Here is a 20,151-nt window from a genome sequence, read left to right as displayed (position 1 = left end):
CTGAAGACTGGAACTTCACACGCAAGCTGATTTTTGCAACTTTGAGGTTCATTAATACTGCAAAAGGAGGAAAACATGTGTAACTAGAGGTCGCAAGCTACCTCAAATGCTTCCAAGCCCCAAAGGTTTAATGAAATATATTACATGGAAAAATGGTATTATGAATAATAAGTGAAGTGTTGTAGTTCTACAAATAAATGTTAGCAGACTTAAAGTCGTAAAGTATGTGAGAAAGAATTTGTAAATATCATAAAGGATTGGAGGTCGCTCCTTAAGTAATGCATGCACTTCTTTCTTTGAATACGTTCTTCCATAACAAGCGTGCTTCGGTTTTAGAAAAGTAATTCATAAATGTATTCACAATACTAGCAAACCAGCAAACACCCTTTGATATTAAACTACATTATGAACCATTTTCATTGCAGTGAATAACGTAAGAACCTTTGGAAACATAATATCTTGCTTAGCCTATTTAATTAAACCATACTGGCAAGGTGACAGACCAATGCGGTGAAGTTCAAAATGATCCAATCTAGCATTTCTGCTTTTTCCAACGATAAACAGAATTAAACACAAGATCAGCTACAGCTGAATTAAGGGTATTTAATTTCAGTAATGAATGGAATCTAGCTTGCTAGTCAACTACATTTTCATTTACAGATACAACACGCATTATTTTATAGTGACAGTCATAACAAGATTCGTTCAAACAGACCTAATCAAGCACGCTTTGGTTTTACAAAACTAGCTAGCTAGCTACCTAGCTAGCACATTCGCTACACGGTGATATTACAATGCTACACGCCGAGTATTGAAAAAAACAATGGAATCGTTCGTAAAGTGCAGGGACATTAACATAGCTAGCTCTCTATATGGGTACAGAACGGTAATACAATAATGAGATAACTGCAGACACAAGGATGAGAACATTCGCCGTCCTACCTAGAAACAGTAGCTAGCTAGCTAGTGCATTAATATTTGTTACAAGAATGCTAATACAATAATCGTTCATTACCCCGTCCCACCAAGATACAGTAGTTAGCTAGCTAGCTAAGTAGCGCACTGAGTCGCTATGCGGTGATATTAAGACTTTCAACGTGTATTGAGGAGAGGAATGTAATCGTTTGTAAAGTGCATGGATGTTAACTTAATAAGTACTTTTCTCAGTTGAAGACCGAAGTTGAGATTTGTAGCGAATTAACCCTAAATTTTATGAGCTCCCTGCGTGGTCCGCCATGTTTCCGTGGCTGCTAAGTCCTGTATAAGAGTTTTCTTTCCAAGATACGGGATCATGCCACTCGTGGAAGACTTCAGTACTGCAAGTATTTAAATAGACTCCCATTATATTTTGAGATCATATTTTATAGAATTTTTTATGGAGGAGGGCCTCGCCCCCCCACATCTGCAAACTTTATGACAGAATTGCATACACATACGCTATAAACTTACCAGGTTTGGTGTGAATAGCTCTTACCGTTTTGGAGTTATAGCCGTGGCAAAAATCTGGTTTTATGTTTTTATGGCACAGGTAGGCTTTTGATCCAGGTAACTTCCAAATTATAGCAGATATCCATAAACCCTGTGCAATTTGATTAGTTTTTTGTACAGTGCAGTTTTTTGTAAATATTGGGGTGGGGGGGCCTTTGCCCCCCACCCAAAAGTTTACATGCACAAGTTCATGTCATAACAGACATGCATATCAAATTTGGTGTAAATCAGACTTATATTTCTATACGTTTGGCCTGCCAGAAAAAAAATAAAAAAAACAGAACGAAAACAATATGCTTCCCAGCCCATGGGCTTGGAAGCATAACCATGTGCTTGGAAGCATAACAAAAAAACAAACAAAACAAAAACAATATGCTTCCCAGCCCATGGGCTTGGAAGCATAAAAAACAGAACGAAAAAAATATGCTTCCCAGCTCCATGGGCTTGGAAGCATAATAAAAAGCCTGTACCACCTGCACAAGCATACTGATGAGCATGTTTGGGCCGGGTTTGCCCTCACTGATGAGTGAGGGGGATGGGTCTGGGTGTAGAAGTGTGTAATCAGGCCTCTGATGAACCGGAGCTGCTTGGCCTCGCTGTGTAAGCGGAGGAGCTGTAATTGGAGTGCGTCAGTCAGGAGACAGGAGAAGCAGCTCACAGCAGCCCAACTCTGTGCTATATGACCTCCTCTGGAGAGGGCACACCTGTCAGATGTGCTCTTATCAGGTGTGATGAGGACAGAGGAAGTGACAGCTGTACCTGGGAAAGCTGCTTGCTGATGTCAAGCCTTTGGGTGAGGGAGTTCAGCTGTGAGGTGATCTTCTTGTTGGTTTCTCTCTGCTCCCAGATGGTTCTCTGTGCTGTTCTCTTGCGTGTGTGTAGAACAGTTATCTGCTGCTGTAGAGCCATGATCCGACGCTGCAGGGCCAGAGAGGACACCCGCTGGGCAGTACCCCTTCGCTGTTGAGCCCCTTTACCTCCCAAAAACAACAAAAAGACCACACTGAATGGACAAAAATCCCCTCAATAGTGCCAAAACCTCATACAACTCTACACGATGTATCTTGTAAGTGTAATCCATGCCAGAGCAGGATTTACAAAATGTTAACTACAGGAGTGTGAATAAATGGGACTTTTGTTTTTTTCTGGCATAAAATATATTTTTTGAGAACAATATGACTTTGTGCTGTGCACTGCTCCTAGGGATAAAGTAAAACATTTGAGGAAAAGTCTTACGCAGGAACAATACTCAAATAAGATATGGTATTACTGTATCATGTTTATTTAACCAGGAATATGAATACATACGAAAAATGTTAGGCATATATGTATATACATACATACACACATATTACATTGTACACGTGTATTTACTCATTATATACTTTTTCATAATAATCAAATGCAATGCATTTTAAATAATCTACCTTAAATAGAGCAGCTGTCCAAATCATGATTATGCAGTTATTAGTATGTTGGGATACTTGGTGATGGGTAGCAGCAGTACCTGGGTGGGTGTGTCGGGGGGTGTGAGGGTGCGGACTGGCATACTGGGCGCAGTCTTTGGGGCGTCTGCGTCCCTGTGCACACACAGCATGGAACACAACACAATGCAGCCCTCAACAAGCACCTTCAGGACAGCTCTCAGCAATGCTGGGGGTGAGCGGCACTGCTGCTGCTTGCAGTTACATCAAACAGGAGTACATCATGCTTTTCATCGCTGACAGTTTGACTGCGCAAGTCTTGGGGTTGCTCTGGTGTGCTTTAGCATGCCACACTAGCACGCATCGCTGTCATTTCAGCATGTCATTCCACAGAGAATGGGCATTTGCCGACTGCTCTGGGAGGGAAGGACTGTGGCTGGCGCTGACAGCTCACCTCTCATCGGAAAAACACTGGGCCTCACAAGGCCCTATGAGGACTGTCAAAGGCCTGTTACCTGCTCAGAATGCTAACAGCTGGTAAGACCAGAACACACCACTAGCCTCATCATTTGCAGTAGAAGCACTTTACATGATTTACCAAGAGCAAGAACTATGGTCGACACGGCTGAAAAGCCAGATTCTGTAAAGTGAAGAGAATCTATTTCTCATTTTCTCATTCAAAGCTGGGTATATATGATGTATTAAACAATGCTTTGAACTGGAGATCACAGTGAGGCAAAGAATCTCGAATCCAGAATTAGCAATATCACTACCAGAAAGCAACTAAAACAATGTATTGTCACAAAAAATGTTATTATTTGTCATTTTTTAAATCAATCTGATTTAAAAGCATTAAAATATCACAAAAATTACCATTTTTTATGAAACTGATATTGTGCCCACTCCTCTGGGAGTGGTTCTACTGTGGTATAATTGTAGTTTCTATGAGGGTGGTTCTGCTGTGGTACAACAGTAGCTCCTGTGAGAGCGGTTCTGCGGGTAAAAATGCTACCTGTGGAGGAACATTCTGAGCTAGCGATGGTTGTGGATGGCTGCTCTTCTCTGGGCTGTGACTGTCCAAACTGTCTGTATACGCCTCCCCACTGTCACTGCAAAAGGGACAGGAACAATGGGCTGGGATATTTAACCTGCATGGAAATGTTACCATCCTACTCTACTAATTACTCCCACTCTGTGTCTGCAGAGAACAGCAATGATTTAGGATTTGGAATTTAGGGATCTAATGCTCATATTAACAGACACACGCACACACAATGAGGATCAAAATTTGACCTTGCATGACATTTGACTTTTTTTTTTTTAATTAAAATGTTGGGGTTTTTTTTGGAAAAAAATCATACAAAGACAAATTGTGGAAATGATGGCTAAGAAAATAAAATCAAGTATGTAAGCATAAGTCTTCAGATCGAAATGTCTTTTAATGCATGTTTCCCATTAACTTGTGTGTCATGTGCGTCAAAACGTTTGACTGGTACTGCACATAAATAGGTGAATAAACTCAATGTTTTGATCCCAGCCTCACCATTACAGATTTCTCATACTTGAATCATTCAGCATATCCAAAAATACCTGTTTCAGAAACTATTGTAGCATTCTTAGCTAGTGTTCTGATCAGTGGATCAGTGTATCTCTGCTCCCCTGCAGTGTTTTGCCAATAAGGACTGGGGGGTGGGGAAGCACACAAATTATGGGGTCTCTTTACCCGACATCAAGGGTTGCTAGTGGACAGTTGAGGGTAAGAAGGCCTGTAAGGTGTGTAACATTTTTATTTTCTTTCAGTCAGCACCTCATGTGTTAACAGAGCAGGACTGCTTTCCTATTTTATGAAACAGCAGAGAAGTTCTGCATTTCACTTCAGTACTTCCAAAAAGATACAAATGTTCAGGACAGCCATGTGTGCTTCATTTCTACAGTGCTATTCAGAGAGAGCCAATTAGCCTGGCAGTTAGGACTACTGATTCCTGGAGGTAGACTGCTAACAGGCTGTGGGTGCAAACACAGTTTATCAGCCTGCTAACACCACTTGGAGCCACACTGATCAGCCTGAATGTGCAGACAATGGCAGCTATTGGGAACCATGGCATGGAAGCCCTGAAGAAGAGGGAGAGAGCCTACCATCTTACAGCAGTAAACTAAGCTATGCTGCACACATGCTTGCACACACTCACTTCCCCAGCACAGACACGCCTACAGGCACTCGCTTCCCAAGCACAGACATGCCTACAGGCATTCGCTTCCCAAGCACAGACATGCCTACAGGCACTCACTTCCCAAGCACAGGCATGCCTACAGGCACTCGCTTCCCAAGCACAGGCATGCCTACAGGCACTCACTTCCCAAGCACAGGCATGCCTACAGGCACTCGCTTCCCAAGCACAGACATGCCTACGGGCATTCGCTTCCCCAGCACAGACAAGCCTACACGCATTCGCTTCCCCAGCACAGACATGCCTACGGGCATTCGCTTCCCCAGCACAGACAAGCCTACACGCATTCGCTTCCCCAGCACAGACATGCCTACAGTCATTCTCTTCCCCAGCACAGACATGCCTACACGCATTCTCTTCCCCAGCACAGACATGCCTACACGCATTTGCTTCCCCAGCACAGACATGCCTACAGTCATTCTCTTCCCCAGCACAGACATGCCTACACGCATTCGCTTCCCTAGCACAGACATGTCTGCCTCCTTTCAGTTTTTTTGTGCTGCTTTTCAAAACATTCCGATTTACTTTAAATTTCTCTGTCCTTAACAAAGCCTGTAAATTTTTGTACAAATGTTCTGTGACTACTGCTAAGATAGAAAGTATTAACCTGTATTAACCTAAACTTTGTAAAGTTAAAATCAACATTTTGTGATATGGCAATTAAAAAAAGAAAGCAGTCAAGAATTAATCCATTATGCTTTACAATTACAGCTGCCTGGAAAGAAGTACATATCAGCATCAGTATCAGCAAGCAAAGAGTATTTACTGACTAACTGTAAGTCACTACTGGAAAGTATTAGAAGCCGAATCATTTCAGCCATCATTCAATAAATGTTAATTCAGAAACTTGGCATAAAACATACATGAAATAATTACTGTAGATAGTGCTTCATCTAAAGAATCCTGAAAGCATGTAGACATCTGGTAGCAAGCAGAATAGGATAATTTAAAATTTATCTAAGTAGATAAAAGGGAGAGGAAATGGTTCCTTATCCCAGAAGGGCATGTCACATGATAACTAAACTGACTTTGTGGGCTTGCCTGGGAATCCTCAGCTGTCAGGGGTGAATATGCAAAAGAGCTGTAAATTAAATCAACATGCCAACCTGACAGGTTCCAACCTCATGACTGCATAGAAATAGCATTGGTGAAAACAAATCAGGCACTACTTCACTGCAGGCTTCCTGGCACCAGTTCAACTTCTGGTGCAGAGGTGGCTAATTCTGCATGCAAATTTCAGTCAATAAGCTCAGCGCAAGACATCCCACGATCTGACAGTAGGTTCTTTAATTTTCTTTTCCTGAATACAAAATATACAAGTTTTGAGATTCACTCTCCCATTTGATTATGCTTTGTATGGGCAGTGACCCCCTGTTGCAGAAACGCTGAGATAACAAGAGTCGTACCTGTCTTCACTGAAGTCCTCCCACCCATCCTTACTGCTGTGGGATGCTGGTTGGTGCCGGGGCAGGCCTCCTGGCTGAGCTGTCGGTTGCCTGGGCTTTGCACTTGCCGCAGCTTTGCCTCTGTGGTGCTTTCCCAACTGGGTGAAGACCCTAGCGGCCTGCACAATGCCGAGCTCCTGCCGCAGCTTCAGCAGCCTGCGCCTGCTCTGGTCTCTCTCTCTCCTGACCATGGCCAGCTGGCTCTCCAGATCCTTCACGAGGGCCTCCTGCCTCTCCCGGTCTGCACAGGATTGGGCCTGGATGGCCTCCACACGTGCCACTGCCTGGCTGCGCAGCCGCAGAATGGAGGCCTGCAGCTCCTCCCGGGCCTCCTCCAGCTCCTGGTTGGCCGCCCTCAGCCTCTGCACCTCCTCCTCCAGGGCTTGCACCCTGACCTCCAGGCGCTCCACCTGTAAGGCGCATAGCACCCTGCTACCAGCTTTACCTGAGAAGACTGTCCATTTTCACCTGCCCTACCTTCCTCCTCCTCTCATTGCATTACTGACACTATTAACCAGAGCAACTTAGGTCAAAAATTTACCCATTTATACAGCTGAATATTTACTGAGGCAATTGTAAGTCAAGTACCTTGACCAAGGGTACAAGGGCAGCACCCGAGCAGGGAAATGAACCAGCAACCTTTACGAGCCCTGCTCCTTACCATGATGCCACACCATTGCCCTCCTTGGTTATCAGTACTTTTCCCCCCAAACACAGTGTTATAGATGATTCTTGGATGACTGCAAACTGATACACAACTGCTGAAAATCAGCATGTATTAAACGCCATCCTCAGTCTGTCTGCAGTTTTCATTTGAAATGACTGACTGATTTCCACTGTGCAAGGGGCATAACATTAACCAATAATGTACCATCAAACACAAATTATTTTTGGCTCATTAATCCATTCATTAAGCTTATCACAATGAACTACGGACACCTGACTCACGACCAAGCCCCCAGTTCCTTGTTGCTAAATACAATAGAAGACAACATGCCGCCACGTCGCAAGACCTTTGTCAACTCAGTTAAAGAGAAGAGCACATGCCTGCTGGTTGTCTAGCCCTAGGCAACATCTCCCTTTAATTTCACATTCTGTGTCCTCTGGTGAACATGTTACCTTTTAAAAAAAAAAAAAAATCACTCTTTTTTCTTTTTTTTTGGCTGGCTGACAATAGACTGGAAAGAGTGTGACATCTGTGCGAATCGAGGCTGAAAATCATTTCTATTGCTCACCCTTTCTGAGAATAAATTAGCGCTAGCCCTTCCCCCACTGAATTATTACATTTAACATGGTGCCTGTCATTCAGTAATCAGGCAATGACAGCTCCCATTACTGGCCCATATGGCAGACACTGGCGTACATGTAATCGTATCATCTGCTACAGATCACTCCAGAACAGTTTCATTCACAGATCAGATGCACGCTGTTGCCCGCTCCTACAATGCTCCCCTGAAAAGCTTTCCATTTTTACTGTAAACCTACTGAGGCCCTTGTCTACCAATAAGGAGAACAGTAGCTTGATTTTTCTTATACTAAACCGCTATTTGATGACTTCGTGTCATATTCAGGTCTGATATATCGACCCATTTTTTAGCTGACAATATTCATACAATGCTTAAGATCCATGTGAGATAGCATGTACACAGTAAAAATGAAGTAAAAAAAGTGAGGTTTGTGAGGGAGATGGGCAGAGCTTTTGGCCCCCTGTGCAATGTGGCATGGCACCCATGTGTCTCTACCTCCTCCAGTGATGCTCCCACTCTCCCCGCAGGCAGCTTTCGGGGGGTGCTGCTTCTGACCTGTGCATCCTCCCCCTCTTTCACCGCCAGCTCTGCCAGAAGAGAACAAAGTGCATGTTGTGACACAAGGTGTCTGCCTGAACAAGACGGCGTGTCATCTTCAGAAAAAGTCAATTACCACTAATTAGCTTTAATTTCTCCTGGCTTTATCTGCGCTTTCTTCCACACAGGTGCTCCTTCCTGAAAGCACACTAGGGCAAACTGTGCTAATGGCACCTAGCTGTCATCTGAGACCACACCGCTGAATCAGACAGCTACATTTAGCTGAGAATAGCTCACAGCAAGTTAGGGAAAAGGGGAACCTGAGAAAATGAGCTTTGTTTCATGGCTGTTGCATCTGTGAGTTATTAAAACCCCGCAAGGCTGCAGGCCCGGACTACATCCCTGGCCGGGTCCTCAGGGACTGCGCACACCAGCTCACAGAGGTGCTGACTCTTTAACACCTCACTTTCCTAGGCAATTGTCCCAACATGCCTCAAGACCGCTACCATTATCCCCGTCCCAAAGAGCCCAACAGTTTCATGCCTGAATGACTACCGCCCAGTTGTACTCACCCCAATAATCATGAAGTGCTTTGAATGGCTGGTCATGGCACATATGAAGAAGACCATTGACGTCACAGCAGACCCCCACCAGTACACATACAGACAGAACCGCTCCACCACAGATGCCACTTCATCTGTGGTTCATCTGGCCCTCACTCACTTAGAGAGTAAGGACTCATATGTCAGACAAACCCTGATAGATAAACTGGCACTACTTGGACTAAGCCCATTTCTGTGCAACTGGGTACTGGACTTTTTAACAAATAGGCCCCAGTCCGTCAGAATCCACAACATTTTATCCTCCCCCATCATCCTCAACACCAGTTCCCCCCAGGAATGCGTCCTGAGCCCCCTACTGTACATACTGCTGAACTATGACTGCTCAACCAAGCATCCGAGCAATCATATTGTGAAGTTTGCAGACGACACGGCAGTGGTGGGACTCACCACTCACAGCAATGAGTCCGAGTACAAGAAGGAAGTGGAAAAACTGGAGGCCTGGTGCAAAATTAACAACCTCTCCATCAATGTTAAGAAAACAAAGGAGATGATTGTGGACTTTAGAAAGACCGGCACCATTCCTCCTCCCCTCGACATTGGGGGAGCAGCTGTTGAGATGGTATCCTGTTTCAAATACCTGGGGGTGCACATAACTGACAATCTCACCTGGAGCACCATTTCGACCAGCATAGTGAAGGCCCACCAACACCTCTATTTCTTGAGGAGGCTGAAAATGAGTACCTCATATCGTTACCTGTCATGCACAACATGTCCTGGAATGACAATAAAACATCCTTATCCTTATCCTGTTAAAAAAAAAAAGGCCAAGCAAAAGAAATGTTCCCCGCCAGCAAAATATATCTGTATGCAGAATTTATGTACAAAAATGTACATAAAATGTACAAAATATCATGATACATTTATGAACAGAATGAAGTTATAATCACATCAGTTCCATTGCTTTTACGTTACTGGCATAAGAGGGATTCTTAATCTGGAATCATGGTTATCACATGACATGGTGTTGTGTGTGCAGAAAAGGCATACATAATAATGAAACCCTTGCCCTTACTTCGTTAACAGGAAAACAACAATGCCAAGCATTCATTCCACAAAAGGAGGCTTGAGAATAACAAATGAAAATATAACATTTAACATATAACATAACAGGTGATGAGCAATATTCATCCGCTTTACTGAGAAACAGAGGATACCCAAGACATACGAGATCCCTGTGACTTGGAACCGGTCCAGCTTCAAGCACCAACTTTGACAATTTTATTCATAAAGACCACCGTGCTGTGTTTGTATTGTAATTCTTGAACGGATATGTCACCACATCATTTTATCATAATTACAAAGTTTTTTCATGTGAGGGAGGTAGAAAGCTCAATACTCTGGCATAAACGGAGCAACTATATGCAGGTACACTTCAAGTTTACCTCTCAAATTTTTACCAGAGAACCACTAGATAACAATTGTGGCTGAACTCTGCCCTGCCATGTTTCCCTGCTTGGACAGTCAATGTCAAGGTCTTAAACTGTTAGGAAACACTGCAAGAGAAATAACACTAATCACCTGTGCCAAAGTAAAAAAAAACTGAAGTCATAGCAAACTTTTTGGTTCTTTGAAAAAATTTCCCGGTCAGCTGACCTTTTTACAGACAGAGAGGAGCAGGGGCAGGAGAGTGATTTCATCTGTAGGTTGACATTCCCTTTTACATTCTGCAACAGCTAAAAAGGTTGTTACATTAAATTAGGCCCCTCTTTTGTCTTCTGAGCACGCCACATCCAATCAGGCGCTCCACGAGCTGTAGAATGTGCCAGATACTTAAGATACTAGGATACTAGGCAGAGTGTTCTCCCACAGCTGGGGAATGGGTACCTTCACATCTCTCCTCAGTCACATGGCTGAAATCCCACTGCTGCTGCATACATTAATGTCTATTCTCAAACATACAGAGACAAAGCATATAAACCCCTTTTATCTTTTGCCTCTCATTTATTTATTTATATCTGCAATGTGTCAACCTGCTCCCTCTGATGAAGTCAAGACTTCACAGGAATCAATTCATGGCTGTATCCAAATACGTTTATGATCTTTATTATTATAATTTGTTTAGCAGATAGAATTACTATGTCATACACCATCACCAGAAGTCTCTGTTGCAGATCCCAAAATAGTGACGTTAGTGAATATTACCAATAGCAATCTTAGCTCAAACAAATGTACAAGCACTTCTGCTGCACTCCCCTGACCTCAATGCTGAATTTTGCCAATATTTCATGTTTAAGCATCCATTAGAAGAACACATAGCCAGCTGCCCATACACAGTGCACAGACCCTGTGAGTAGGGGAAGCCCATATTAAAGGTGTTTAAGGTGAAGCCACCACACTCCTCTGTCTATTGGGGCCTTCATACTCCATGTGGATAGGGCCAGTAATCAATTAAACTACATGACATCTTGTAACTGCCCTGTTGCATACAAGGTCTTACTGCAGCCAGGCCACACCTGATTCTGTTCTTGTGTCCAGTCTAAAGGAATTTTTACCTAACTAATGTAATCAAACATTCACTGCATCATGGGGGAACAGCTAATTTAAGTGACAGCGAAAACTCTGTCACTAAAGGACATTGCAGGCTATTTATAATTTGATTAGCCCATAGAGAACTCCAAAGTGCCTTACGTTTCATGCACAGACATACACTCTGAACTGAGCTTTTGATTCATATTAGTACTTTCACATGGATTTAAGAAATTGGTATGATGTTTGTTACTGGAATGAGAATAACAGTAAAGTGAAAATAAAATCACTCCCTTTCCATGAAATGACATAGGCCCTAGCCTGTTATCAGCCATTTTTGATAGTTTTGGGATTATGCATAAAATGTAATTCCAGACATCAGGCTCATATCTTGACATGTCACTCATAAAACGAAAACCCTTCAAAGTAGGAAGCATGTTATTCTAACCTGGTGTGAGTAGGATCACAGTCATCAAGACGCATGTTATACTCCCCTAGTTCAAGTATGATCATACTCACCAGGAAGCATGTTATCCTCTTTTAGTGTGAGCAATGACATACAGCAGCCCCATTCCCACTCACCTTCCTGCTCCTGCCGCAGGCAAACACGCAGCTCCTGTATGGTGGTTCTGTCCATTGCTGCCTGCACACGTAACACGTCCAGCTCCTCCTCCAGATTAGTCCTGCCATAACACACACACACACACACACACACACACACACGCACACGCACACGCACACGCACACACACATATGAGAAACCCTACCGTCCCCAGGATATAAGGTGTCAAATATGAAGCACACACACACATTACACAACAGCAGTGTTTCCTTCTGACCACAGGTTTAAAAATACGAACAGTCCATTCTTGATAAACATTCTAAAAAGGGCAAGAAACAACATTCAAGCATAATCATGAAAAGGTTAAAAAAAAAAAAAATAAAGGAAAAAAGTTGAAACAAGCCAACAATGGATTCCCACAGGCACACTGATTTCTGATTTCTTCTTTTACCAGGGGGAGTCCATTTAAAGCAACCTTGGGTATGCAGTCTGGTTGCAACCTCACAATATGACCAAACCATCTTAGGTGGTGGCCTTTGATCGCTTGAATTACGCTAAGGCATTTGTCTTTTTGTAAAGATCTTTGTTGGAGATTTTGTTAGGCCAACAGATTCTACAGATCTTCCTGAGGCAGCTATTGTGGAAAGCCTCGATCTTACTCATAACAGGATATGATCTGTCGCATCATTCATACACAGATGATACCCAACTGTTCATTTCCTTCCCTCCCAAGAGACATCACCCCCAAAGTCTCAGCATGTCTCACAGACATCTTGGGCAGGACGAACAAACAACAGCTCAAGCTGAACATTGATAAGACTGACATAGTCTACGTCCCAGCATTCATGACCCCTCTGAGTAACCTCTCAATTTGTGTGGACAACGCAAAAGTTATGGCAACCACAGCTGCCAAAAACCTAGGAGTAACTCTGGACAGCAACTTATCCTTCAAAGAGCATATTGCAGCCACAACCAGGATCTACAGATTCCTGTTATTCAACATCAGGAAGATCAGACCTGACCTTACCTCTCTGAATAGTCAGCCCAAGTTGTGATCCAGACCCTCATCCTGTCACGTTTGGACTACTGCAACTCGCTACTTGCTGGCCTCCCAGCGTATGTCATCCGACCGCTGCAGCTCATTCAGAACACAGCAGCCTGATTGACATTCATCCTCCCCAAGCAGGCCCATGTGACACCTCTCCTTGAGTCCCTCCACTTGCTACCGACTGCAGCAAGGATCAAGTTCAAGACCTTGCTACTAACCTTTAAGGGACTTAACGGATCAGCCCCCAATACATACAGGACATGATAAAATTCTACAAGCCTGCAAGAGTGCTGCGCTCTGCTACCTTGGGTCGCCTCCGTGTCCCAAAATACGAGAGCAGCATCTCTGGGACCCGCCTCTTCCCAGTACTGGCTCCACACTGGTGAAATGAACTTCCTGTCGAGATTCGGACAACAGACTCCCTGGGCACCTTCAGGAAAAAAACTTAAAACATCTGTTCAAGCTGTATCTGTAGCCTACCGTCCTCCCTATGTTTGTCTATCTATCTTATTGATTGCTATGCTCATTTAAAAAAAATAAAACTTCCACACTAGCCTAGCACTTAACTTTGTATCTTACTGACCTCTTGTAATACCTTACAATAACTACTCTTAGCATAGTGATGCACTTACTTGTAAATCGCTCTGGGTAAGAGCGTCTGCTAAATGATATAATGTAATGTAATGTAATATCACACTTGGCCACTTGCCACAACTAAAAACCATACAGGAGAACAGGCTTTACTCAAGTTTTGTACAGCTGGATCTTGGTTCTTATGCTGTATTGGCTCAACTGTAAAATTTTATGTAGCTGTTCGAATGTAGAGTGTGCCTTTCGAAGTCTTCAGTGGATGCCATTTGAGCTCCATTGTCTTTGCTGACCAGGTTTCCCAAATATACAAATTCATCAGCAATGTGAAGTGGCTCACCATTGATGGTGGTGGGTGTACTAACAGTGAAATTGACGTACATCACTTTTGTTTTTTGTCATTTACTTTGAGACCAGTTTGGTGTGCAAACTTAGTTAGTCTGTCTGTCTTCTATTGCAGGCGTTGTTGAGAAGCAGACAGCACAGCTAAATCATCAGCGAAGTCAAGGTCCTCAAGCTGATCGCATGGGGTCCACTGGATGCCATGGGGTTTATCAGATGTTGTTTTCCTCATGATCCAGTCTATAACCACCAAGAAGAGAATGGGGGATAGGATACAACCTTGGCGCACTTCAGATGTCATAGAAAACCAACGGGACAAGTTGGTTTCCATAGCAACAATGTAGAAGAGTATAATTTTAGGAGGAATGCCATAAAGTCACAAGATCTTCCATAGGGTTTCATGATGTACACTGTCGAAGGATTTTCAAAGTCAATGTAGCTGACAAAGAGGGGGACATTCTATTCAATACATTGTTTAAATTACGTTTCTCCAGATGGGTGATCCAAGAAGGCGGCACGCTAGGTCACAGCTGCCACTCCGGGTCTCAAACATGGTGCTTTTTTCTAAGCACTTACCGATTTCTGTAAAACTACCTCACTCTGCATGTGTATCAGAACCTCAAAACTACCTCACTCTGCATGTGTATCAGAACCTCTGGTAGACATGTATACAACCATCAAAGCTTAACCAACATCGGCAATCAATGCCAAATTCAACCAGATGGAGTCACATTGTACCAACTGCGCCACTTCAGCATGCTCCGGACACTGGACCGCAAGACCACAGCATCGTCGGACAACGGCGACAACCCAGAAGGACGCCGAAAGTAGTGCGCAAGGAAGCAGAAGTGTGGTAAGCGAGCCGGCCTTCATGCTACGCTAAAAGCTAACCCTAGCCAACCGGCACTCCCGTCTGTTTTCCTCTCCAACGCCTCCTCCATCGACAATAAACTGGACTACATAAGCCTGCTTTTGACCTCTCAAAAGGAGATGAGACACTGCTGTTCTCTCATCTTCACTGAAACGTGGCGGCACGAGTGTATCCCCAACTCCACCATTCAGCTGGATGCACTAACCGCTTTCTGGTTGGACAGGATTGCTACTTTGTTTGGTAAGACCCGCGGTGGTGGCCTGTGTGTTTACATCAACAAGGAATGGTGTATAAACACAGCAATCATCTCTGTGCACTGCTCAGCACTCACGGAGGTCCTGGCAGTCAGATGTAAACCCTTCTACCTCCCAAGAGAGTTCACAACAGTGATCGTTGTTACTGTTTATATCCCCCCTAGCACTAGCACTAGAAATGCTAATGCTAGCGGGGCCCTGGGTGAACTTTACAGGAAAATCAACGAGCTACAGATGGCTCACCCCGACAGCTTCTTCATCGTCGCCGGGAACTTCAACAACGCAAACTTAAGGACAGTACTTCCGAAATTCCACCAGCACATTGACTTTGCAACACGCATGGGGAAAAACACAAAGACCTTGTTTACACAAACATCCACAATGCATACAAGGCCGCACCCCGCCCCCACTTCGGACAATCTGACCACATCTCTGTTTTACTGACCCCAGCATACAGACCCATACAAAAACGAGTCAGACCAGACGAGAAGGAGGTAGGAACCTGGCCTCAGGGAGCCACATCAGCACTCCAGGACTGTTTTGAAAACACAGACTGGGAAATCGTCAGAGAAGCTGCCACATATGGCAGCTCTGTGGACTTGGAGGAGTACACAGCCTCAGTGACTGGCTACATTAGCAAGTGCATTGAGGATGTTACTGTCTCCAGAACTGTCTGCCTGTCCACAGCTGACGTAAGGAATACTCTACGCTGAGTAAACCCACAGAAAGCTGCTGGACCAGACAATATACCTGGTCAGGTGCACAGAGAATGTGCGGAGGAGCTGGCAGGCATTCTCACGGACATCTTCAACATCTCTCTGAGCACAGGGACAGTAACTGCTTGCCTCACAACAACCAGAATTATACCAGTACCTAAGAAGTCAGCCGTGTCCTGCCTCAATGACTACCAGCCTGTAGCACTGACAACCATTGTGACAAAGTGCTTTGAGAGGCTGGTACTGAGGCACATGAAGACCCATCTCCCAGACCATCTGGACCCACTGCAGTTTGCCTACTGCTCCAACCGGACAACCGATGATGCCATCACTACAGCCCCCCACCTCACCCTTTCCCACCTGGACAGAAAGGACAATTATGCCAGAATGCCGTTCATAGACTTTAGTTCAGCATTCAACACAATCATTCTGCAGAGACTGGTAGGGAAGCTTAGCCTGCTGGGCTTGAACACCTCTCTGTAATTGGATCCTGGACTTCCTGACTGACAGGCCTCAGTCTGTCACTATAGGGTCATCAAGCTGAGTACCAGCTCCCCCCAGGGCCGTGTGCCGAGCCCACTGTTATTCACCCTGCTGACACTTGACTGTGCTGCCCAGCACAGCTCTAATCACATCATCAAGTTTGCAGATGACACGACAGTGGTGGGGCTTATCAGTAACAGCGAAGAGTCCGCATACAGACCAGTGGTCAGTTGGCTGGTGGACTGCTGACAAGACAACAATCTGTCTCTTAACATTGAGAAAACCAAAGAGATGGTTGTTGGCTTCAGGAAGAGCCCTGCGATTTACACTCCTATTTACATGGCTTTGCCGTGGAGACAGTCAACAATGTCAAGTTCCTGGGAATGAACATAGCAAAGGACCTCACCTGGACACTCAACACCACCACCATAACCAAAAAAGGCCCAGCAATGTCTCCATTTGCTGTGGAGGCTGAAGAAAGCCAGACTCCCTCCTCCCATTCTCACCACCTTCTCCTGAGGGACTATAGAGAGCATCCTCTGCAGCTGCATCAGCGTCTGGTTTGGGAATTGCAACGTTGCTGACCACAAGTCCCTACAGCAGATAGTGAGGACCTGAGTGGATCATCAGAGTCCCCTGAATGAACTCTTCAATAAACACGGCAAGCAACCTGCATTGCCACAGACCCCTTCCAGCCCTCCCATGGACTGTGAACCCCCTTGCCATCTGTCAGAAGGTACCAGAGCATCTGTATGGTCACTGCCAGACACTGCAACAGCTTTTTCCCTCAGGCAGTCAGGCTCCTCAACTCCGTGCTGCCCCATTCTCCCCTCCTGTGCCTGCACAAGTACGGACCCACACCCCTGGAGCACAGCATACCCCTGCCTACTCCCCTGGACTGAGCAACCCCAAAATTTAAAATGCACACAGCCATTTTAAAAGGTGTAATACTGTTTACAAATTTACTTGCACTCTTCTGCCTGCCACTTCACCATTTAATGACTTGTATTTTGTCTATTTATTGTCTTGTGATTTGTCTATTTATTGTCTTGTGTATTTATTCAGTGACTAAATGTAGCACCATGGGTCCCAGGGAAATGTTATTTCAACCCTACTGTATACTTGTGTATGGATGGGCTGACAATAAAATCTCTGTTGACTCTTGACTTGACTTAATTATGTTTCTCTACACACCCAATAGAACTCTACAAAAGAAGTGGTATAGACAACAGTGTGATTCCATGCCAGTTATCACATTCCTGGAGGTTGCATTTTTTTAGGGATCTTGATATTTAGACATTTGCACCAGTCTTCAGGGATGATTCCACTGTTCCAGAGGTTGTTAAACAGCAATGTCTGCTTTGAGCATTTCTGCATGTACAAGGTCAATCCCAGCTGCTTTGCCATTCTTCACTCATATCTGGAAATTAAAATCTGTGAAATTCTGTGAAAACCGTAAATACTTTGCTCTAGAGGAATTTTAAAGAATCTAGCTAGAAATATAAAATAAATCATAACATTTTTAAGGAGCAAAGGCTGACTTGTGACACTGAGGGGGCTAAGCTAAACTCTCCATTGACGCTCATTATAATTTTCCAAACAGCGATCAACTAAAAAAAAAAAGCAAAACTGAGAGGACAGCGCTTAATGTAACGTCGGCCTAACTACCATATTCCTTGAATTTTAGTTTTGCTTTTTTGATAGGAGATAGTGTTTATGACGTGAGATGGCAGACAAATTTGGTGATCATTGGACACTATTTTGGAACATTAAGCCACATTAAGCCATTTCATGTTAACCATTTTAGAATGCAAAAACTTTGTCGTACTTCAAGGCGGGATTTTTTGGTGAAATTGAAGTTACGAGGACACTAATGGATATTCTGGGTGTATGTGGACAGGTTTGGACAAATATTTTTATTTTATTACAACTTTTATTTGGAAATCTGTAGGCTAAGCTACACATTTCGGTGCCTGGATTCCAAGTGTTTCTGCGAATTGCAGCGATCCATTTGCTTCTCTTTTCTTTAGCTTTCGGCAGTCTGTAAAAAGATAGCTCCGACTTCTTGTTGAATCTCTTTGTACAGTCAATCGCACAACAGCTTTCCCATTTTAGATGTGTTTTTTGTGCTTTCGTGGCATTCAAGCTGAATGCTAACGCTGCCACTCAGTAAGTCTTTCTGCCACTCAGTGGGTGTAACCCGCAGTGACTCCGCCTACTGTGACGTCATGTGCATAACCTCTATTGGTGCGATACTGAGGTGGGGGGAGGCAGCACTACTTTATATTCTCCCGTATCCTTGGCCCTACTGAGGTTCTCATTGGTGGCCAAAGGATATGGACAGGTCAGAGGGCAAATGGTGACCTGGGGGCCGTCCTTGGGGGTGCGCCTGTGCCTTGGGTTACCTGCAGGGGTCCGGCTGATGGGGAGCAACAGGATCAGTTTGGGCAGACTTCAACTGGGTCGTAAACAAAGTGCCTGTGAGAGGTAGGGGTGGTGCACAAACAAAGACTAAGGCATGTGGCCCTGCTTTTTCACAAGTGTTTAGTCAGCCGCAAGAGCCACAAGAGCTAGCTGGCAGCAGTAATGTTGGATCAGTTTGCTAAGGAACACAAGTTTGCTGATTGCTATCTCGCTGGCTACCACACTGAACTAGCAAAAAACATAGCACTGTTGGCTAAAATGCAAGCAAGTTAACATTAGCTAGTTAGTTTATTTAGCTAATGTTGATGTTGTGAAGCATTATGAAGTTTACACAGCACAGCAAAATGGCAAATGCATACTATGTTCATTACGTTGACTTTCATACAGAAAGCCCAGGTTTTTAAACAGGCCTACTGATGCAGTTATAAATGCAGTTTCTTAGTCATCAGTCTTTGAAACCAGCTACACATAATCTGACATGGCCTGTTGTGATGAAGTATGGTGAAGGAGCTTGCTTTAACCTGTGAAATGCACAAAGTCTGAAGTGGTAGTTTTGGAAAAACTACAAGAAAACAAGCAGGCTAATTTTTTTTTCATTTTTTGTTGTCAATGTCATTAATATTTCATGATCTGTATTGATTAAAGTGATTGATGAATCTTTTATCAGTATCCTTTGCCAAAAATCTGCTGAAATCTCGTGAAATACACACTGCAGTGCAATGCACACTGGCAGCATTTTAGCTTTTTGCTGAAACAGGAATACAATAAAATCTTTTTCAACTCACAAGAAGAAACTTGTTATGCAAAGCAAGCAATAAACATGATTAAAATTTTACACATGACAAAATTATAAATAAATAATAAAAGTGTAGTACTGCTGTATAAGAAATATTATTGCACTTGTCTGTACTTAAAGAAAAACAATTATTTAAGACAAACTAAAATGACCAATTAAGAACACACCAAACCAGCTTTTGGAGTCCAGAATTCAGCAAAGAGACAGTGGGCATAAATAAACGCTTAAATCCGTGATTTAAATAGTCAGAGCCTAATGGCAGTAATTGAAAAGTATGGTGTAGAGGGTGATCACTAAAAGAGAATGACTCTGGCTAATAAAGAATGACTCAGAGAATGACTCTGGCTCTGTTACAGACATGTTTATGAGACAGAACATGGCTTTTGTTTCTAATACTCAAGTTTCCAAACCAGCAAAGGAATAAAAATGTTAAAATAGATTCAATAAAAGATTTATTAAAAAGAGACATAATGCTCTTGTCACCTTGGAAGCTATTCAGCTTGTGTAGGAAAAACAGCTGCCCTTTTTTCTGTATTGATATCAAAGTTTGGCTCGTCATCGATTACACTTGTCACCTCGCTCAGCCGCCCAGCTCCTGATGGCAGTGGG

At 43.7% G+C, this 20,151-nt stretch overlaps 1 protein-coding gene across 1 annotated transcript in view; it reads right to left on the bottom strand.

Annotated features, from left to right (window-relative positions):
• cntln (centlein, centrosomal protein) overlaps positions 1–20,151 on the bottom strand; it is a 110,395-nt gene that overhangs the window by 39,512 nt on the left and 50,732 nt on the right. The window contains exons 13-18 of the mRNA XM_036517121.1: positions 12,041–12,141; positions 8,328–8,419; positions 6,547–6,995; positions 3,925–4,021; positions 2,996–3,068; positions 2,248–2,465 (exon numbers count right to left, since the gene is read on the bottom strand). Coding sequence (XP_036373014.1) covers positions 2,248–2,465; positions 2,996–3,068; positions 3,925–4,021; positions 6,547–6,995; positions 8,328–8,419; positions 12,041–12,141 — 1,030 coding nt within the window. The remainder of the gene's footprint in view (positions 1–2,247; positions 2,466–2,995; positions 3,069–3,924; positions 4,022–6,546; positions 6,996–8,327; positions 8,420–12,040; positions 12,142–20,151) is intronic.

This window comes from Megalops cyprinoides, chromosome 22 (assembly GCF_013368585.1).
Source record: "Megalops cyprinoides isolate fMegCyp1 chromosome 22, fMegCyp1.pri, whole genome shotgun sequence".
In the NCBI taxonomy this organism is placed as follows: Eukaryota; Metazoa; Chordata; class Actinopteri; order Elopiformes; family Megalopidae; genus Megalops; species Megalops cyprinoides.
This window is presented reverse-complemented; position numbering and strand designations above follow the sequence as displayed.